The 22,015-nt window shown below is 38.3% G+C and overlaps 2 protein-coding genes across 5 annotated transcripts in view; both read left to right on the top strand.

Moving 5' to 3' along the window:
• Positions 1-2,372: 2,372 nt before the first annotated feature.
• Positions 2,373-5,297, top strand: LOC18438372 (uncharacterized). Its single transcript, XM_006848560.4, has 2 exons — positions 2,373-3,900; positions 4,120-5,297. The coding sequence occupies exons 1-2, from the start codon at positions 2,791-2,793 to the stop codon at positions 5,044-5,046; spliced, it is 2,037 nt and encodes a 678-aa protein (XP_006848623.1). The 5' UTR covers positions 2,373-2,790; the 3' UTR covers positions 5,047-5,297.
• A 5,827-nt stretch (positions 5,298-11,124) lies between these two features.
• The window catches only part of LOC18438378 (katanin p80 WD40 repeat-containing subunit B1 homolog KTN80.4), a 28,256-nt gene continuing 17,365 nt past the window's right edge, over positions 11,125-22,015 (top strand). For all 4 annotated transcript variants that reach the window (XR_016040882.1, XR_002281678.2, XM_020669990.2 and 1 more), the window contains exons 1-5: positions 11,125-11,537; positions 11,879-12,009; positions 12,293-12,410; positions 12,563-12,789; positions 13,027-13,129. Coding sequence is in view for 2 of the 4 variants with exons in the window: in XM_020669990.2 (XP_020525649.1) it covers positions 11,516-11,537; positions 11,879-12,009; positions 12,293-12,410; positions 12,563-12,789; positions 13,027-13,129 (601 nt within the window). In the remaining 2 variants the exon portion in view is untranslated. The remainder of the gene's footprint in view (positions 11,538-11,878; positions 12,010-12,292; positions 12,411-12,562; positions 12,790-13,026; positions 13,130-22,015) is intronic.

Raw genomic sequence — 22,015 nt, 5'->3', positions numbered from 1 at the left:
AGGGTGCCTATTCATGAGGAGGTTACTCCCTCATAAATGAGAGGGTCATTTATCTTATTATAAAAGGGAGAGGGAGGGAGGTCTTTATAGACACCACAACACACACACGAGAAAGGTGTGAGACCTCCTATTTTGAGAGAGAAAGTATGAGAGAGAGTGAGTAAAATCCCTCTCCCATTCGAGTTCTAATGAAAGAACCAATCCTAAGAGATAGAGTTGTGTATGAGAGTCGACCTAGAACTACTTCTATGGCATTTTGTGAGTGTTCGTGAGCTTCCACCCGATCAGGATCAACGATGTCGAATAGATTTCGATAGCTCCAGTAGTTGTCAAACATGCCTACAAGAGTTGATCAATCCTCTCCACAAACGTTTTATCAAAATTGGTGTGCGAGCACTCAGGTAAGATACCCGGTTCCCAATTATTTTATTTTGCTTCCGCTTCGGTCATTGGACCGTATTTTTTCCAACAGCTTGTTTTACAATTTAATTTGTTGATTTGAATAATGGGCAAACATAAGTAACAAAGCCTCTAGAGCAACACTTTGGTTCCTTTTCAACCATATAATGCTCTAAAAAATCATCATCGTCATCGTCTCGGAGCTTTAATAATGTTATAAAAAGTACAAAAAGATGGTCTAAAAAATAAAAATAAAAACAAAATAATTGAAATATTGGAACAAAGTACAAAGGGAGGAAGAACCAAACAAAAAAAAAGTATGCCAATGTTGAAAGCCTTTGCGAATGGTGGAAGGGCATCCAACCCCACTCCCATTCCAAAACTTTTCACAATTGATTTGAGGAAAAGGTTTGCGTGAAGCCCTGGTTTTTTTAATTGCAAAAATATACAAATATTTTTTTTATTTTTAATACAAAGTCATAATCACTTTTGTCCATCAAATTTTAACGGACCCGGTTTCTATGTGGCCAAGCCCTCATACGTAGAAATGCGGGCCTCTTAATAAATCTATTTTTGAGATGGATTTTAGTTTTCAATGACATGTAATCTCTAACATGGAAATTGTGAATATAAAAAAGTAAATGAATTTTAAAAACTATAAATATTGATTATAGTAATAAAACACCTACTTGCATCCATATTTAAGATGGATGTTTTACATTTTCTAGACCGCATATATAGAAATGCGATCCACCCCGCATGAAACAATATTTCAATTTTAAATTATGTAATTATAAATATGTTGTTGACTATATTCAAAGTTCAAAAAAAAAATCGCGTACGTCATGACACATCCTAACCCTTCCAATGTAACATCTAATTACTAAGAGTGATTGTGACCTCCTTAGAACAATGGTAAATGGTCTCATAGTATCATCATTATAGCTCTTTCCCAACTGTTTGGTGTCAGTTATGCAAATCCTGGTCTATCATTCTGTTCTATCAAGGAGTCTCTATATCTTTATCAATGAGCATACCCTAAGTGAGGCTATAAGTCCCCATATCTGTTATCAGTACTTCCAACCATATCCTTTTGTGCATACTCTTTGCTTTTTTTTAGCATTCTACTTAAACCAACTGGCACATCTTAACAGGTGTTGTATTGGGTATACGTTTCAAATGGCTAACCCACTAATATATTAATTTCGAAATCTATTCCTTTTTAAATACATGTCTCAAATCTCGTATGAAATTATTGTTTTGGAACCTAGGGAAGCAACAATTGATAATCTCAAATTTGATACGAGTTGAAAAAAATGAATATTAAGCCTTAAAAATAATGTATTTTATTATGGGACATTCTATTTTTTAAGTGCTTGCAGATATATCGGATCTACATTAATTAATGAGGCTAAAATAGATTTTAAGGCCATCAGATGAATTTCAATATTAGGATTGCATTTTCTTATAGGGTTTGAGTTGCGGTTGTACGTTGAACCTTCATTTGAACCAAGGTTTTAAAAGTTGGTATTTCTTATTCCAATTGTCCATTCAGATTATGTTGACCGACCGAATTCTTGATAGTAATTGGGAATCTGTCTAGTCCATGTTGAATTTGTTGGTTTTGTTAGGGAATCGGTCAGTTCTATCAAAGAGCTTGTTGATCTGGATCGTTCAGTTCTCACATATTCTATTTTTTATATATTTCTTATTTTTTACTGGCCGTTTATAATCAGCCATATCGTCGATCCAGATTGATGATTCATTGATATGTAGCGGTTTCCCGATGGCCGGGAAGATCTTAGTTTTAAAACTATGATATGAACTAATCGCAAATGAGGACAACTTCCAACGGTCCTAGTGGTGTCAGCTGCATCTAACCGTTGCTCCATGTTCGGATGCATGTAATTTGTACATATGCGTATCCTCAATGATAAAAAATTGAAAGCGGATAGAAGAGGGAAGAAATAAGAGGGGAAGAGAATATGAAGTTTGAGTAGGCACATGTATAATAATAAAATAAGAAATTAATAATGATAGAGACGCCGGCAGAAAAGAGAAAGAGCTTTGTCCCTGTGCTGCTGTTTAAACGGCTAATAAAATTTGAAAAAATGGGATCAGGGTTTTGAATTTGAATTTGGGGGACAACCGTTGCCCTCGATCATCGTGCCATCTCTCTCTTTCTCTCTAAAATAGACAGCGGTGGAGATAGATAAACCCCTCCCTCTCCCTCTCCCTCTCCCTCTCCCATGAAGAAACAGTGACACATATCTCACACCTATTGTGCTCTTTGTGGGCGTTAAAAATTGGATTGGGATTTCTTACTCTGCTATTCTCTTCTTTCCCTAAATCGTATTCATTCCTTTTTGAACTTTGGGTATCGGATTGGAGATGGGGAGTTGTGTGAGCAAGAAGATGAAGAACAAGGAGGCGGAGCCTCCTCCTCCTCCTCCATCTTTCCCCTCTGCAAATACGAAGGATGCTTTTAATGGCACCAACATTGAAATGAAAGAGAAAGAGAATGAGAATGCCCCCTCCCAACCACAATCCAGATCCACACTCCAAGGAGACACCAAGTCTGTGGCAAAGCAGGAGGCCAAGGCAGATGCATCTCCCCCACCACCGCCGCAGAAACATGTTGACAGTGGTGGCGACCACGGAGGACGAGGAATGGAAGCAGAAATTAGCAACACTAGTAATAGTAAGAGTGGGAGTAAGAAGAAGAAGAAGGATGATGAGGAGGCTGTAAACAGTAGCAGCGGGGGTGCGGTTAGATCGTCAAGCTGCGCAAAGGAAGAAGTGGATGCCATCCTCATTCAGTGTGGTAGGCTCAGCAGGAGCTCCTCAGGTAAAGACAGCAACCCTCACCGGTACTGTGGCTCCAAGCGCCAGTACGACTACCAACAACAGCAAGATCAAGAAGAACAAGACATCGACATTGTCGGCATTGAAGATGATGAGCAGCAAAGGCATCGCCGCCTCAACTCGAGGCGATCTTCTCCTGCTCCTCCTCATCACAGGAGAACACCGAGCAGAGATAGTGTGCAACACAGGCGCTCAAACAGTGGCGGCTGCAGTGCTGCTGCAGGGAGAAGGTCCAGTCCCTCTCCCAATCCAAGAGGAAGAGCAGGTTCCAACAACAGCAGCAGCAGTGCAGAAGTAGGACCAATGACATCTCATGGTAGCATGAAAAGAGGAGGAGGTGTCATTAAGCGCACCGTCGGGAATCCAAATGAGCTGCTTATGATGACAAGGGGCAGTGGCTCCCCTCGTTCTCGTTCTCCATCTACTCATACTAATAGGGTTGCCTCTGTCACTGCTGTTGATGGTGGTGGCCAACTCAGTCGCAACTCTTCCAAAAGAAGGGAGCATTCACCGTACAGTAGGAGGAATGAAGAGGAGTGCCCTCCCAAAACAGATGCTGCAAAAAACGGCAACAGAATTCGCCACAGAGAAGGAGACGAGAGACTTAAAAGAGCTTCTCAGCATCAGCAATCACAGGTACAAATGCTTATTTTATTTGCCGCTCCAATCGTGTTCTATTTCTATATGTCTTCCAGCTCCTCTGCTTTTATAATCTTCCAAACTGTGCATTTGTGTGATACTCTCCCGCTTGTAATGAACAATGCACTTGAAATATACATCAGAATGCACAGGAAGAAAATCTTTAATTTATTTAATTGATTTCTATTGATGGGTTGCAATTTTTCTTGCTTGAAGATGATAGAGGGAAAAGGAATGGGGTGCAAGCCAAGGTTGGAGGAGAGAGGTAGTAGCAAGGAGATGATGATGGCAGGGAGCCAAAGGAATGAAAGCAACAGAGCCATGAGAGACCAGCTGCTTTCTTGCAGGCTCCCACAACAACAATCCCTTTCAGATACAGCTGCCAAAGAACTACACGGTGAAGAAGCGGTTCCTGCCATGGGTTTTTGCTATGGCAAGATTAATGAACATGGGCTCCTTCCACTACCTGCGCACAATGGAAACAACAACAGCAATGGCAATAAGATGACAAGGAGCAAATCATCACGAAGGTCGTCAAGGGAGCACTTCCCTAATTTGGATCACCTGGGAAGTAATGAAGAAGGAGACTACTCGTTTCCTCTCCCCCCCTCTGTTTCCAAGGCATGCTCCATCCTCGAAGCCGTGGCTGATCTCAACAACTCTTCTAGTCAACAACTCAACTCCTTTGTGGAATCTGAGATGAGCCATGACCTTCTGACAGAGCCCAGCCTCCACAAGTACGTGTCAGTGAGGGAGACCGACCAAGAGTCCGCCGGCAGCAACACCTTCCTCTTCAGTGAACCCACCAACGATCACTTCAAGTGGGGCACTGGAGACGATTACTCTTCTTCTTCCGTCTGCTTCTCATCCCGCTCTCGCACCCACACTCACTCCACAACAGAGGATGATGACGATGACGATGGGGATGAAGAAGCCATCTCGGCAGCAGCAGCTGAGGAGAGAGCAGCAGCATTAATAGGTCTAAGAGGATCGAGCCTTCCCAAAAACCTCTTACCTGTCATCACCCTGAGCAGCAAGTTGAGAGAGCTCAAGAAGGAATATGATGATGGTAGTGACGGCCGCCTCAAAGTCATGCCTCCTGCTCCTACTACCACAATGTTGAGTGCGGCAGCTGTCCACTAGCTCCGTGGAGAACCCACTTTTATGTCAATTTGTAATTTCGAATTTTGATGTCAGGGAACAGATGAGGGACCCCCTTCAAAACCCATTTATAGACACTTAATTGTGTCCATTGCCTCATCCTGCATTGGACTTTCAACTTAACAATCTGGTTACATTTTCGAACACCCCTGCAAGCATATATGTTGCAAAAAGGAGAAAGATGCGATTAATTAATGATTATATGTAATGAGAATTGCTTGCCTTTGTTTTTACCAATGTTTCATTTGTCTTTGATAATAGTTGTGATATATCAGAGGTTGGATTTCTCAAGAGGGATGCATCTGCTGCCAATGAGAAGCAGAATTTTAGTAGAGTGAGGAAGATGATACCCAACATTTTAAGAGGAACATCCTAAATAAGCATTTTTTAAGCATTGAGGGGAAAGATGGAATCCCTCTTCTCTTTAAACACTCATGCCAAGGATTTCATTTAGGTTCAACTTAACCAACCCCCCCTCTCGAGGTTATTCGCATGAGGTGGATCTGCACCCGATCTTCTGGTAATACATAGCATGAAATTTATTGCATCTCTGATACCTGGGCAAGCTAGTGGCTGGTACTTTATTCAACAATAAAAGAAGGCTTAGTAGGACTTTATTCTCCTAGAAACAATGGTCAAGTCCATTGCATATCTAGTAGGGTTCGAACTTGGGAAGAAGTGTAGCCCAAGCCCAGTTCCTTACCCCGTCGTTTTGGAACCCTTTATAAATCAAATCATACCCTCAACTCTTCTCCTCCTTTAAAGTGGTAGTTCACAATCTGTCAATTGGTTCCCTAGTAAGTGTGCGCGTCACAGAATGTAATCATCAAAGAAGATGATTCTTTTCGGCTGCTTCGTGACCTTGGTATATATAGTTTGAGAAAATGATTTCAAGTTCGGGTGAGCTTGGTGCATAATTTTTGCTGGTGCAAATTATTTTTTAGGCATATCTATCCTGCTTCAACAATTCATCACGCTATTGGACTCTTAGGCTAATCGGTTAGAAAGGAGGTTGCAACAGAGCCTGTCATGTTTGATATTTTCAAAATATTGAATGTCATATCCCTTTCAATATGCTATTTCTAAAACAACTACTAGTCACAAAAGGAAAATAACTCTGTGTTGCCTAGAAACGTTCTTATACTGCCGGAGACTGAAACAAGCTCCAGAATCAGTTCTGTTCACTGTAAAAACATTCTCATCCAACAAGTATTTTGGTTTGGAGCTCCAAGAATACCCCAAATCTACAATCACCTCAGGGCAGGATCTAAACTTACCCATTGGGATGGAAAGCAAACGTGTAATGGATTTGGGTCCAAAACAAAACTGAACTTTTTTGAGACCGCATCCTAGAAAAAAATTGTGGATGATGTTAGATATTGGTTTTTGGCAACACAAAAAACTTATCCAATGACAAATTGCGCAACTGATATGCTTATTATGAACTCCACAGAGTGAGATTGTATAAGCTTGTGAGCTTATACTGTAACTTAGCCCATCAGAGTACCAATTACAAGCTAGGGAATTTGTACGACCCCAAATTTTGCACACATTGTTCATCTCATCCTAGTTGATCCATAAATCACCCCACCCCCCCCAAAAAAAAAAAAAAATCTAGGAAGTTTCAGATTAAAAGAGAATCAAACTAGCTAAAATGCACTCAAACAATCAACAAAAAAAAAAAAAGGGTGCGGTTTGCATAGAGCCTAGGCTCTAAACAATCAAATTAGAGCCTACCTTCAAATAGTGTCAAGAAATATGGTTTCAATATTGGAAATCTTTGTGATAGCCTTAAAATATATTTTCATCTTTGTGACCTCACAGGTATATAGATCATATGTGATCCCACTTCTCAGCCATTCAATCTGAATGGATGGCTAGGATTGCTCATGTCACAATGTCATGCTAAATACTCTTTGTTTTTTAGTTTTTTCTACAAAATATTTTTTTAGTGAAATTTGGGGTGTCTCATCTTCTTTTTGGGAAGCACCTAAAAATAAATATTTCTCATGAAAATAAATGATGAAAATGCCCTTGAAATTTTCAGAGGTATTTTGATAATTTTCCATCGCATAAAATATTATTTATTATTTATTATTTTTATCATGTGCTCCCTTCATGCTCTAAATTTTGTTGCAAAATTATTCATACAGTAAAAACTAAAAATATAATATTATGAGTGATCAAGTCAAGATCTAATGCTCAAGATCCAACTTGTGAGATTGTGAATAAAGCCATTCTAGTCATCGATTCATATCAAACGGCTGAGAGCAAGGGTCTCATATGCTTTATAAGCATGTGAAGCCACATGTAAAACTTTCTTCATGACATGACATCCTGATGTAGGAAAGAGGCTGGGTGGTGGTGGTAATAACCTCGTACCTAGTTACCCATTGTGATTTTCAATCCTGCTGACACCACCCACTTACTCTTCAAAAAAACTCTCTCCCTAATCTATATAAAAAAAAAGGTGCAGGTGCTTGTCTTCTTCTTTTTTTCTTTTTTTTAACCTCCTTGTACAAGATGAAGAGCAGCAACAATACGTTGAACTTGAGTCCCTTGGAAATGGGGGGTTGGATTAAGGGACAAAAGCAATAAGGAATTGATGGATTTAAGGGACAACACTGTGTTGTTGAGACTGGACATTAGTTATAAGTTAGCAAACAAAGGCAATAGGCTGGAATACAAATGCAATGCCTTGTCATAAATAAGTATATCATGTATCCATTAAGACAAAATGGCATCTAGAGTCGAAGTAAGGTTTTGACAGATGTGAATTGGGTCGTCCAAACGTCTCCTTGCTAAAGGGGAGAGGGTTGCATATGTGTCTCTTGTTACTTAACATTTGTTATTATTGTTCAAACTCAAAACTTTAATTTATGGGGGTGGGTCAGCATTCATTGAGATCCATAGTGGTGTACCCCACGTTGCTTCCTCCCATTAAGTAATTAGGCATGATTAATGTGGAGAGAGAGAGAGAGAGGGTCTTTTCCTACCTTTCACTCCAATATTTTTAGAAGCCAAGAAATGTTATCCAACAAGGTTCATGCCTCCTCTTCAAAGCACTCTCGAGAAAAGCATGAAGCGGCCCCATCTTCACCTCTATCGCTGCCGCCTTTTATGAATGAATGGGAATGTATGCTTGTTCACGAGAAGAGATTGTATGCCAATGTACGAGAGGAGAGAGAAAAATACTGTTTTTCACTCATTAAATACCAAATTGGATGACTTGGGCGGCGTTCGATATTTTTTTTTTCTTAAAACTTTGTGTTTATATTCAAAAACACTTTTATAATTTGATAGTTAATAATAATTGTGACTTCCATATACAAAATATAAAATGCTTTTTTCCGTAGACAATCCCCTCATAATGTGCTTTTTTGCCCCTCTATTGTGAGTCAAACATTGGGTTGTCCATACAATTAAGCATTGCTAGTACTCACAAGTCACAACTGGATAGTAAATCATTAGAGTTTACGATCTGGATCTATTACGAGATTGGACGCATAAGATCATTTATATTTGTGTCCTTTGGTATCAAATCTAACATTAGACTTAATTTTAAATCTAACACTCGTAAGTTATTGCTACCTTTATGTTATTGTATAATTTTCCATCGATTATGCACATCAATTTGGAATTCATGGAATAGAAAGAGTTATAATGCAAAACTGGTGTTTAAAAAAAACGAGCGATCTTGTTTGGGAATCGCCAATCCATAGCATGAATCAGTCTAGACCAACATGGTTTTTTGTCAGAACTAGAATCGATACGGTTCCCTTGGACTCGCCTGTTCCGTTAGGGAACTAGGCTATTTTATCGGGGAACCATGCATTCTAAACCGGCACGATCGCCTAGTTCCTACATTTTTTATTTTTGTCTTTTCTTAATATTTTAAATTTTTTATTTGTTTGGACCAGAGACAATCATTCTGAATCACCTGATCCATACTGAAAATTTAGTAAGCCAACTTACTATTGTAGCGAAATAAGAGACGGAGAAAAAAAGCATAAGATGAGCGTTACATCTGGGGGAAGGAAGTGGTTGGAAGGTGGCCTTGCCCACTCCTAATAATCGACAGTGACTCCACAACCGTCAAATGATCCCCCCCCCCTTTCCATGACCTACTCAAATTTGCACCACAATCATTGTGAGAACATTGTATCTTATGTAGTACCCTACCATCAAATGAAAATGGTCATGTGTGCTCTCCACCAAAACCCCGTTCTACATAATTTTTTTATACTTTAGTTGATATATCGATATCCATGTTGTCAATTTATGCAAAGAAAAGCACATGGGATCCTTTTTTATAATTCATTTTTTTGTAGTCACAATCACCACTGTTTAGATTATGGGTTACTATAAATTGGATCCAAATTCCATCTTTAAAATGAATATTAGAGGAGGGAACGCAAATGAATACACAAGTACGCATACCCATAGAAACCCCACACCCTTATTTTATTATTCTTGGGGATTGTTTAGGAGTACCAAGATCATATTAAATCTTCATATTTGAAATGTCCCCCCAATAATTGTTTTTTCTTTTTAAGGCTAGGCCACCTAACGAGAAAAACCGATCTTTTTTGTTTTAGTGTTTAATTGGAGAGCCTAACTTAGGGTGTTTCCTAAATGCGTGACGCAAACACCTAGCCATCCCGTGTGTGACTCAAAGCTGACGCTCTAAACAATCAAATTAAGACGCACCTCAAAAATTCATTATAAGAAGTTGTTTTTAGGTTGAAAAACCTTCAAATCAATCATTTCGACTTCAATATGTATAAACATGAAAAAATATATAAATTTCATGTTTGGAAAATAATGCATATTGTAATGCAGAATCTGAGCCGTTAATTTTTAATATTTTAAAGTGTTTATAGATCTATTCCATCTACGTTATTTGTAAAGTTTCAAATTTTATAATTAGTGTTGAAAATATATTTTTAGGCCATCACAAATATTTTTATTTTTGAAAAATCATATTTTGATACTATTTAGAGGTGCGCTTACTTTAATGGGAAAAGTTTATATAAGTTTGCAACCTTAATATGTAGAATCATAGATGCACCTCAAAAATCTATCGGAAATGTTGTTTTAATGTGAAAAAACACTCTAATTGATCATCTCGATATCTAGATGTATGAATATGAAAAAAAAAAAGTTTTTGAGTCCCATAATAGTACATCTTGCAACACATTATCTAGACTATCAATTTTCAAGATTTTCATATATTTATAGATCTACTTGATTTTAACCATTTTTTAAATTTAAAATTTTCTAATTAGGTATAAAAATATATTTTAAGATAATACTAAAAGTTATTTTACAACAAAATTACATGATAAATTTTTAATGTGCGCCTTAATTGGATTGTTTAAGGTTGCAACATTATAGAAAACCACACCCTACTTTAATATTTCAGGGGCTAACTATATAGACCCCTAGTTGAATTGTTCACGGCCTCAAAGAACCATATAGGCCCTTACTTGAAATCAATGTTTAAAAGATCGGCTGATTAACTTCGGGATCGGCACCGATCTAGCCCGATTCCAAGCAAGTATGCAAGAATTCATTTTCAGTGCACTAATCGGCGGACTAATAAGCCAATTAGTGAACTAATTAATCCATAAAAAATGGTCGTTTTAATGTTGAAAAACCCTCAAATCGAGCAACTCTACATCGAGATGTATGAATATGAAAAAAAGAAACAAAGAAAAAAAAGATTTTGAGTCCCATAAATAATGCATCTTGAAACACATTATCTACACCGTCCATTTTTAAGATTTTTTCCATATTCATACATATTATAGATAAAAAAGTATCAGTTGAGGTGCCTAATAAACAAAAAAAAAAGAAATAAAAAAGTATTAGTAGAGGTGCCTAATAAACAAAAAAAAAAAGAAAAAAAGAAAAAAAGAAAAAGGTAAAAGTATAGATATCAAAATTTTGCGGGAGCCGCATGCGAATTATGGGGGGTAATAATAATAAAAATAAAAGCGGGGGATGAGGGAAACAAATCAAAATGGGTGAAGAGGGAGAGATTTTAAAATCTGGAAAGGGTAAGAAGGCAGGGGGCAGAAAGGGGGAGAGAGGGGTTTGTCATTCTCTAAAAAATTGACTTTTTTGAGGTCCTGGAAATTCCGAAAGGAAGTTGGGAGAGAGAGAGAGAGCTGCATTTGCAGTGTAAAGTGGCGAAGCAAACTCAAATAAATTGAAGAGAATGTTTGTCTGCTCCTCACCCTCTTCTTCTTCTTCTCAGAAGATACAATAAATAAATCCGTCGCCAACAGAAAGGGCTTCTGTTTTATGAGATCCCTAAAAACCCAAGTTTTTGCAGAGAGTGGATCCGCTCTCCATTATTTCCGAAGAAGAAGAGGATGAGCCCATTCCCACTCCCTTATATTTGTTTTGGGCGCCGCATAATCTACAACTGAGCTCTGCCACCAAAATGAAACGCGCTTACAAGCTACGTATCCTTCTTTTATCGAACTCTCTTCCTAAATAGAGCAAATTTGGGAATTTGATTCAGTCTCTTAATATTGAAGAAGCAAATCATTTATCACGCCATTGGGGCCAGGCCACCCATTCGGTCTGATGCTGTAATGCTGGTCTTCTACTCCCCATGGCAACCGTCTCTTGGAACTTTTTCTGCACACACTTTTCTTTTTTTGTTTGGAAGCATATTCTTTTATGTCTATGTAACCTAGATCTTTATCCTCTGTTTGGTTGGTTATTTGGTTGTATATATATGGGATGAGATTTGATTTCATTTTGTCGAGTGAATTTGATTGTCTTGACTGCACAAATTCAGAAGAATTTGTGGCTCATTCGTCCAATGTCAACTGCCTCAAGATTGGGAAGAAATCCTCCAGGGTTCTGGTTACCGGGGGTGAAGATCACAAAGTGAATCTCTGGGCCATTGGAAAACCTAATGCTATACTGGTCAGTTTTTAGATATCTTTTTTTCTTTTGTTTACCCTTTTCTTGTTCAACGATCTCTTAATGGTTTTAACAGTGATTGTCTGCTTTTGATATGTGTATTACAAATGCTTAGTAATCTAGCTATTTTGCACACCTTCTGTTGCTGCTATTTGAATGGAATGGCCATCCCAGTTGATTATTAATATTATTATTATTTTTTTGTTTTGAAGTTAATACTGGTGTTTCCTCTGACATTTTTTTCTATAATGCATTGTCTATTGAATGGGGTTTGTATTATGTGCAGAGCCTGTCGGGTCATACAAGTGCCGTTGAGTCTGTGAGCTTTGATTCTGCCGAGGTCCTAGTTGCTGCAGGAGCAGCCAGTGGCACAATAAAGCTCTGGGACCTTGAAGAGGCAAAGAGTAGGTGGATTTGACATGATGATACTTCATTGAATTAGTGTGATGCATTTTAACTCTATTTGTTTATGTTTTTTGGTGATTTCTCTTTCCCTGAGTTTTTGTTGAATTTCAGGAAAGATATGCGGTTGATTGGTTATTTCATTTATCTGCAGTTGTCCGTACGCTTACTGGACACAGATCAAATTGCATATCTGTGGATTTCCATCCTTTTGGGGAGTTCTTCGCATCTGGTTCTTTGGATACCAATCTGAAGATTTGGGATATTAGGAGGAAAGGTTGCATTCACACGTATAAAGGCCACACCCGAGGTGTTAATGCAATTAGGTTCACTCCAGATGGTCGTTGGGTTGTCTCTGGTGGTGAAGACAATGTAGTGAAGGTGACCTCATACAAATTATATCTTCTGTTATGGGCATTATTATTATTGAGTTACTCAATGTATTTTGAATGATATGTGCATGCCTTTATTTGTTCATACATTTTATGACCGGTTAATCTTTTGTAAGTTTGACTTTGAGATGGTAGAATAGGACTTTCTTCTTTCTTTTCCTTTTCTGATCACTCTACCATAGGCGAGTTTTCTTTATACTAATCGCCACACTCTCTATTATGACAGCTCTGGGATTTGACTGCTGGAAAGCTTTTGCATGATTTTAAGTGCCACGAGGGCCAGATTCAATGCATAGACTTTCATCCCCACGAGTTTCTTCTTGCAACAGGTTAGAATGCTTCCGTACTTAACCTTTTCTTCTGAAAACCATGACTCTGATATTTTATCTGCTCGTGCCACCATGAACTAATCTTTTACGACGTGTACATTATTCTTATGAATGATATATGGCGTTCTTTTGATGAATGATAACTTAATAATTTAAGGAGTAAGCAACTTAAAGCATGATGTAAAATCGCATTATGTAAACCCTCTTGATTGAGCACTAAGTTGGCTGTGCTATCTGCAAGAGATTACCTGTGCAGGCTCATGACTGACATCAACAACCATTATATTGGACAAAAATCACTGGATTCCTGTGAACAGATAATGCAACCTTCATGACACATTATTTCTTTATCATCCACCTTGTTTGTTTGGCAGAATGACTTGACTATTAGTCTGCCAGTATATTAACTAAATAAGCCTTGACAATGATGCAGAACCTGCCAAAAGTGCCTAAATCTTAGGTTGCTAAAAGTCCTTATAACGTATGCTGATCTCAAATTGCTCATCATTGATAACCTTGCAAATCTGCTTGGTCCCAAGTTTCTTTTGGAGCTCACATTGAATTTGACTGCTTGTGGTCCATAAATAATTTAGGATTCCCAACAAGCCTATTAAAGGAATAGAGTTATTCCTTAATGAAGGAAGTTTTTTTTAATTTTTTTTGTGGTGCTATGGGTGTTTTGGTGCCTTTTGACAAGGGAGCAGGCTTCCAAAAGTCTATATCCAATGAATTTAGTGGCTGACGAAAGCATGCCGTCTTTCACTCCTAAATGCGTGGAGGGAAAAAGTACCTCTATTGCTAAAATTTGGTCTGTCCATATGGGGTCTTACTGTGTAGTGATTAAATAAACGAAATCAAATCAATCCAATTACAAAGCTTTACAGTCTAAGGACTTGAAACTTAGTATTTAACTATGCCAACAATTATATGTAAGAGAGAGATAACTTTGATAGTTTGATGGTAGTTCCTTTGGGAACCTGTCTTGTCTAAGGTGGTGGATTTGTTTGCTAATTGCAAATGATTGTTGCTTATAGCTTTTGTGGGGGCATAGGATAGAAAAAATTCTTTTAAATAACCTCCTGAAGACTGTGATTATACTGAGGTGGAAGGGGCAGTCCCAATGAAGTCGAGAATTGTTTTTTTTTTGAAGTAATGCAAAGCCAAAAATGTTTTCTAGCACCTTTCTGCATGCCTCCAACTACGAGAAAGGGCGGCTGTCTTATGTAATATTCTGGGGGATGATGTTGGCTCCTTTCTCTTTGATGATAGTTTGCAGATTGGAGAGATTTGTGTTGCTTGTTTTGGTCCTTCCTTCATGTCCTCGGGGAGGCGGAGGCCAATGTGGTCTTTGACTCCCTGGGTTAACAGGTGTGATAAGAGAAGAGTTGGTCGTTCAAACTCTATCATGCTCATGCAATTGCCACTTTCTTGGTCAAATGTACCTGTTTGGCTGTATTTTGGATTAGTGCGGTTCGCAAAGGACCTCAAACTGGCATGAAACCAGCTCAAATATATCATAAAGTATCGAACTGGATGCAAGCGACTATTTCCACCCGACTACAGGGACACAAAGCCCATGGAGGGACATCACAGCTCTTCTGCACTCCAAGAAGCCCCAAAAGGCAGAGATTGTTACAAGAGCTCAACTGTGGGTGGTCCACCATCAGCAAAAGCCGGATCACCAATCGGACAACCCTGCAATGTCTGATATAAGTTGGATTGGCAGTCATATGAGAGGACCCTCCGTAGGCTCCTTAAACTGTCTCAGAATGGGACGAAATTTGGAAGTTCTCCAAGATATATAAAAAGAGACCTCTCCACCAAAAATCATGGGTTTTGGACCTTTGGATGATATTGAATTGTTAGGCCCACAGCGGAAATAGGGGCCAGTCAAAACCTTGGTCAAAGGTTCAGAATGGAGTGAAAATTGGTGGAATTTTAATTTATTAGTGTTCCAAACCAACCTTCCCAATTTCAGCTCATTGAGACACCATTTCAGCTCATTTTCAAGTCTCTTGAGTTGAAGGTCACCATTCCAGCCAGTGGTGGCACTATTCATATAGACTGCATCAAAAAAGGGGTCCAATTAACAAAGCAACTCCTGTCAAATGATCTTAGATTGAGATGAAACTTGTGAGCTTTTGACCTAAGCCGTGTCAAGCTCACTCTGCAAATTTGAGATCATTTGAACAATCATTGACCCTATTTTCGAAATGCCAAAGATCAAAAGTACTAGTCTAGCCAATGGTGGAACATAGGGCACCTTATTTTCATGATAACCCATTGACACCTATACCAACATTGAATATTTTCTTCTAAACTATTGGGTATTTTTGAGCTTAAATTTGATATGTATCATCCTCTTTCAATATCCTATCAACTCATTAAATCATTGATTTTTTTTTAAAAAAACTCATTAAATCATTAGAACCAATCACTTCAAGATCTGGGAGCGAAGCAAGGAGAAAAATGGGACATAGTGTATAGTCCTCTTACAATCTTCCAAACTATTGGGTATTTTTGAGCTGAAATTTGGTATGTATCATCCTCTTTCAATACCCTTTAAACTCATTAAATCATTAAAACCAGTCCAGTGTTTCAAAAAGCGCTAGGCGGCGCCTGGCTGTGGGGGTCCAGGCCACCTAGTGCCTAGGCGGGCGCCTAGAACCTGGGCGGCCAAGTAGAAAGAAAAATGCTAGAATTTTGATATTCTAACCATAAATTAGGAGAATTTTGATATTCTGACCACAAATATTAGAATTTTGATATTCTATCCATAATCCATATTTGATATTTTCATGAATGAAGAGAATTTGATAGTCTATAATCCATATTCATACAATGCTAAAAGCATACCAGCATACACTGATACACACAAAAGTTAGATAGTAGAAACCAGAAACTAAAAATAAGAAAAAAAAAATATACAAAAATTCAAAAAATATACAGCCTTAGACTCAATATTCAACACCAAAAACGTCTTCAACTCTTCATTCTTCAGTCATCATCATCATCATCATCATCAGAAGGAGGGTAAGGTTCATCATATGCATCAAATTCAAGGCCATCATCATCAGAATCATCTCCGTCTTCAACATAATGCTCGTCCTCCTCTGTTTCTTCTGAATCTACCTCTTCCTCCTCTTCTTTTACCTCCCTCTTTACTCTGTGCAGATGTAGCCTTAGGAGTCTTGGCTGCTTTACCAGTTTCTATCTTTTTGTGCTTCCTTGAACTCAAATATTGTATAATCTCCTCCTTGGTAGTCTGAGGAACATTTTTACAATGGGCAACATCCCCTTTAATACCGGTAAGGTGTTTTTTGAACCGGTAAATACCCCCATTAGTATCTTTTCTACAATAATTACATTAATACGATTTTTGTCATTCGTATTCGAGTTATGACCATACTTCCAACTCGGATCACCACTTCTAGAAGAACCTGAAGAAGATATTTCGATAGAACAAGACTCATTTTCATCATTTTTTGGTTCTACTAAATTTAGATATTATCTCATCTCATCCCAAATAGCTTCAAGAACCTCTTTACAAGAAGCAACATTCCCTTTAATACTGACAAGGTGTTTCTTGAAGCGGTTAATACTCCTATTGGTATATTTTTCACAAAAATTATACCTTGTACAATTTTTATTGTTTGGTTTCGGGTTATGACGATACTTCCAACCCAAGTCATTTCTTCTAGCAAAACCAGAAATAGAACTATCCAAATGACAAGGATTTTGTTCCTGTTTATGTTTTACTGAACTCATATATTAGTTAATCTCCTCTCTGATAGCTTCAGGAACATTTTTACAGGGGGCAACATTCCCCTTAATATCGGAAAGATGTTTCTTAAACCGGTTCATGTCCCCGTTTTGTATCCTTTTCACAATAATTGCATCGTATGCAATTTTGTCATTTGGATTTGGGTTATATCATATTTTCAACCCGGATTACCACTTCGACTAGATCCTGAAGCAGACATCTCAAAATAATACAAGCAATCTAAAAAATGAAGTTTTGCAGTTACTTTGATTGCTTGAACTCCAAACTTCCACCTCTGAGATGTTTTCTGGTGCTAAAATATTAAAAAACAACCTCTAATTGGAGTAGAAAAACTCCAAAACTAAATCTAATCTTGATGGGTGATGTTTGGATCCATTTCTCGTAACTTTGAGAAATACTTAGATCTAATGAAAATCACAAAATCTAGTTTTTTTTGAGGTTTCTTTCTCTAAAAAATGGGTTATTGTGGGTTTAGGCTTCAAATGAACCTGAAACCCACCTTTAAAAACATTGTTTTTTCAAAAAAACCCCAAAAGGACCATAAAAAAAATCCATTTCCGCCCCTGGACGAGGTGCGGGCCTTGGGCACCCGCCTAGTTTGGCTGCCATCGCCCAGGCCTTCTGGACCGCCTAGGCACTGGGCGGTCCGCTTTTTGAATCAATGAACCAATCACTTCAAGATTTGGGGAAGAATCACGAGAAAAATGAGGCATAGTGTATGGTCCTCTTTCAATTCCCTCCGTGGGCTGCCTCAAACTCACACTCTGTGAGAATTTTGTACGCTTTATATACATATATATACATATAACGTGAACTTCTCAGGGAAAAAAAAAAACTTTGACCCATTTAATCAAATTTAAGAGCTAATCAAATATCAAATTGGGAGAACAATGCGTCTACTACAGAGTGACCAGTGAGCAATGTTTGATCCAAAATTTTATAAATTCAAAGAGTTTTTATATGGGGTTTGAGCCATATGATGCTCACGGCTCAATTCAATTCTCCACCAATCTATGGAAGAAATCTAGCTCAAGACCTGGCAAAAGTAAGCACGAAATCAGTCAGTTCACTAAGCAAAAGATGCTGAATCAACAGTTGGAATAAAGCCTTAAGAACCCCGGGAAAAACTTGCAATTTGGGTCTATTTTGCCTAACTAACCCTTTTGGTAATAAAACATGGGCCAGCCCTAATTTGACCTTTTGTGGCCCATAAATATCCCACACTTGAGTGAAGCGAGAACGAAAAAAGAGAGGAGAACTAACTATGAACTAGAAAAATGAACTAAGGAGAGAGCTCTATAGAGGGTACTAAAAAGAGAGAACTTGAGTGAAGCGAGAGAAGACCAAACTTCAAGGTTTGAACTCATAAGAGGACTAAACGGTTTCTAAGATCAAATTCAACTGAATGGAGATCAAAATTTCGACTCCTTTTCAAGAGATTGCAGAATTTGGGAGAAGAACATGGCGCAAGGACGGGTCCCCTCTTATCATATACACAAGGTAAGCAAAATCATATAATTCATCGGGTCATGTCATTTTGTGTCGTTCTACCTCAATTTTCCTTAATTTTGTAGTCGTTTGGAGTGCCAATATTAGGTGGATCACTCACCAAAAAGTGAGTGCTCCTAAATCAATGTGGTACTCATAAGAAGCTTAAGCTAGTCCCCAAATCGATATTATAAATGTGGTATTTCTTTAAACCTTGTTCCTTGAGAGTGTGTGTGTGTGTGTGTTTTCTCTTGTTTTCATAAATTTCAAGTCATGAAGTCCACCTAAAAACAAAATATTCAAAAAATCAACTCCACTTTTTGTCGAACAGGACACCATGCATACGATTTTTAAATTAGTGAATGACATGCTTAAGTTATTTATAGCGGCAGGATCAATAAAAGTCATCATCATCATCATCATCATAGCCTTTTTCCAATTAATTGGTGTCGGCTCCATGACTTGTGGTTCGCCATTCTACTCTATTAAAGGCCATACCTTCAGTGAGCCCAAAAGTTCCCATATCGTTTTGGACTCCTTCCAACCACGTCCTTTTGGGCTTACCCCTAGCGCTTGTCAATCCTTCCACTTGAACTAACTCGCACCTCTTAACAGGTGTTGTATTGGGTCGGCGCTATACATGGCCAGCTCACCAAAGTTTGCTTTCTCTCATGTTATTGCCTATTGGTGCCACACCTAAATTATCCCGAATGGATTCATTTTGAATTTTATCCCTTCTTGTCTTGCCATCATCCATCAATAAAAATAATAAGCATTAAGTTTATTAACATTCAGATAGCAAGTTTGTCAAGCTTCCCATGTATTAGGTTATCTAAGCTATATGGGTGCTTTTATTTTATCAATTGTCAAATAATATTCTTTGATTTTCTTTTTCTTTATTTGGTTTATCTCTTTTTTTGATTGATTCCATTACACTATCGATTTAAAGCATCGTAATGTTACCAAGTTTGGGTTCGAGAGTTAAGCTGGATCTGAATATGGCAGACCCTCTTAGATCCCAGGATTATATGTTACCGACATGATGCCCCTAAGCACTCCAAAAAGTAAGTTGGAGTGGTGAAGTGAAGAGATCACAATGATCTCCTTAGGTTATGAGCTTCACCCTTGTTGCTTCCAAGGATATAAGCTTGGGATGGGAGTGGTCTTCACTCCACACAAGCCAAAATGCTTTGTGGAGTAGGGTTTGATCCAAAAAATTTGCAAGGGGTTGGGTTAGAATTGGTTTGATTGGTTGTAAATAGGATAGAGAAGGTTAGGCTTAGGCTTTTTGTCTCTAGGAACTTGTCTGACAAGGAAAACTAGGCCTCAAGCTTTCACCATTTTTCTTTCCCTAGAATTCTGCACCCCCAACCTTCTAACCCTCAAAACGAACAAGGCATGGGGTATTAATCAACCCTAGACATACATGGGTGGGAAACTAGATGTTCAAACTCAAATCATATGTGGGTGGAAAACTAACTTTTTGCCCCATTTTTTGATCAAAGCACAAGTTAATTATGGTTGTTTGGGCAAAAATATCTATGTTTTGCTCTTTGGAACTTTGGTTCATCATTTGTCGTCACTTTCCTTGTTATTTCAGCGAAATTTTGATGGATGGCCATTTTCTCTCCATAAATTTGTGTGAGGTCATTTTGTCTCAAGTTTCATTTGAAAACTTGTCATATTCATGAAGCTATGATGATTTAATGGACCTAGGTCATTACGCAGCAATATCAATTTTGGGCTGCATTTGGGCTTCAATCCAGCTTCAATCTTGTAAATAGCTATGCAATTGGTTTTATTGATGTTTTGGGGATTGATTGAGGAGCGTATCTGCAAATTTTCAGCTCCAAATGCTGTCCGGTTTGGGAGAAATTGATCAAAAGGCGGGTGGAGGTCATGGAGCCTGTAGCCAGTAGTCACTGACCCATTCGATCCTCTACTTTGATATCAAATTCTGGTATCAATCCACAAAAATAAACCTATTGACATATATATGGATGGAAAGAGCGTTGGTTTAAGAAACAATCCATCAAAATTTCAGCTAATTTCGCTGTGGGGTTTGAGAGACACTGCCCAAAAAGTGACCAGAAAATTAGGAATTTTTTGGCCTTTAATGGCCTTGAGAGCATGTAAAACTCATGACTATGGTGGATATGTACTCCAGTGGGAGTGTGGTCCGTGTAGGACCAATATGGTATTTCATGACATGTTGGTTGACTCACTTGGATTGGGCGATCTAGACCTGGAACCGAGTCCATAACCCTTACCCCTGGGCATATGGCACTACCAGAGAAGGTTCTATTGTAGGGTCATCCTTTGTTGAGGTCAGAGAGATTCCTCGAGATGATGTATATGACCAAGGAGGTTGGTGGTCTCTTGTATGCAGTTGGAGGCTTGTAAGGGCAAGGGCCAAATCCTTAACAACGATCGCATGACATGGACACTTGGGGGTAACCTATAATCCACAAACTAGATTTGTTTCCCACTATTTATTAGCTAGCTTTGATGAGCCAATCATGAGCCCTTGCGTCTGATTGTGGTTTATTGATCCGATTGGGTTAGTTTGAGAAGATAGTCTGTGGGTCATGGACTTTTAACATAGGTGGAGTGCCCTAGAGATCTCATATTCTTGATTTTGTGGTATCAATCCTCTTCTAGAAGCGTTTATCAGACACTAAAAAATATTTTTCCTAATTCTATTTATACTATGTGAATTTTTTAATTCAATTAAAATATTTTCAGCCATCAAAAATTCATTTTATTTTATAAAATAGTTTTATGGCATTTTTGATATTTATAAAATTATTTGGGGCAATTAAAATATGTGGGCCCGCATGGGGCACCAATGGCTGTATGCATATATGGTTGTATCATTGTATGGAACTATGAATTATGGGATGGTATGAACTATGGAGCATGAAGTATGGTCTATAGAGTATAGATTATGGATTATGCCTATATTACTAATTTACTAATTACTATTATATTTTATTTTTGGTTGTGCTAGTAGTCTATCGATTACAAATTTACAATGGTTTGGAAATTTGAATTACGGGATTTTTAATATTTTATGATGTATACTCATATTTCCCTGCTCCCTGACCTTTTTCTTCAACATAGGTCTAGGCTTCCCATAAATCTAGGCGTCCACCTAGCCACTGGGCAGCCAGGACCCCCATGACGGCCTAGGTGCCGCCCGGCATTTTTTGGAACACTGCCGGCTTGGGACTGGCCACCGGCTTGGGACTGGTCATGGCGAAGTTGCGGGCATAATAAAGAAAAAGACAAATTTTTGAATTTATATGCTGCACTATTCTACAATGCCCACCTTTGATGGAGGCCATCCTGTCTAGTGCCTGTTTGGGGTCTACAAATGGTGCACGAGCCATGTTTGTTCATGGGTACACTGTGAATGACTAATGAATAGTAAAATCACCCTTGGTGTCCCTGCAAACATCTCTTTGAAAATGGTATCAAATGGTATCTAATTGACCTGAAATTTTGAATATGAGCTGTTTAGGGATCATTCTATCATCCTACCAATTTCGGCTTCATTGGATGCCATTTGCTGATGGTTGCTTGGTAAATTGACCCACTTTTAGGATGTGAAC

The sequence above is a fragment of the Amborella trichopoda genome, chromosome 9 (assembly GCF_054954075.1).
Source record: "Amborella trichopoda isolate Santa Cruz 75 chromosome 9, AtrichopodaSantaCruz75HAP2 v2.0, whole genome shotgun sequence".
In the NCBI taxonomy this organism is placed as follows: domain Eukaryota; kingdom Viridiplantae; phylum Streptophyta; class Magnoliopsida; order Amborellales; family Amborellaceae; genus Amborella; species Amborella trichopoda.
The sequence above is the reverse complement of the archived record's forward strand: the minus strand, read 5'-3'. Positions and strand labels throughout refer to the sequence as shown.

Bases quoted from the DNA above. Each gene is read 5' to 3' on its own strand.
- LOC18438372 (XM_006848560.4), top strand. From the start codon at position 2,791: ATGGGGAGTTGTGTGAGCAAGAAGATGAAGAACAAGGAGGCGGAGCCT. The intron at 3,901-4,119 runs GTACAAATGCTT...TCTTGCTTGAAG, and splicing joins CTCAGCATCAGCAATCACAG to ATGATAGAGGGAAAAGGAAT.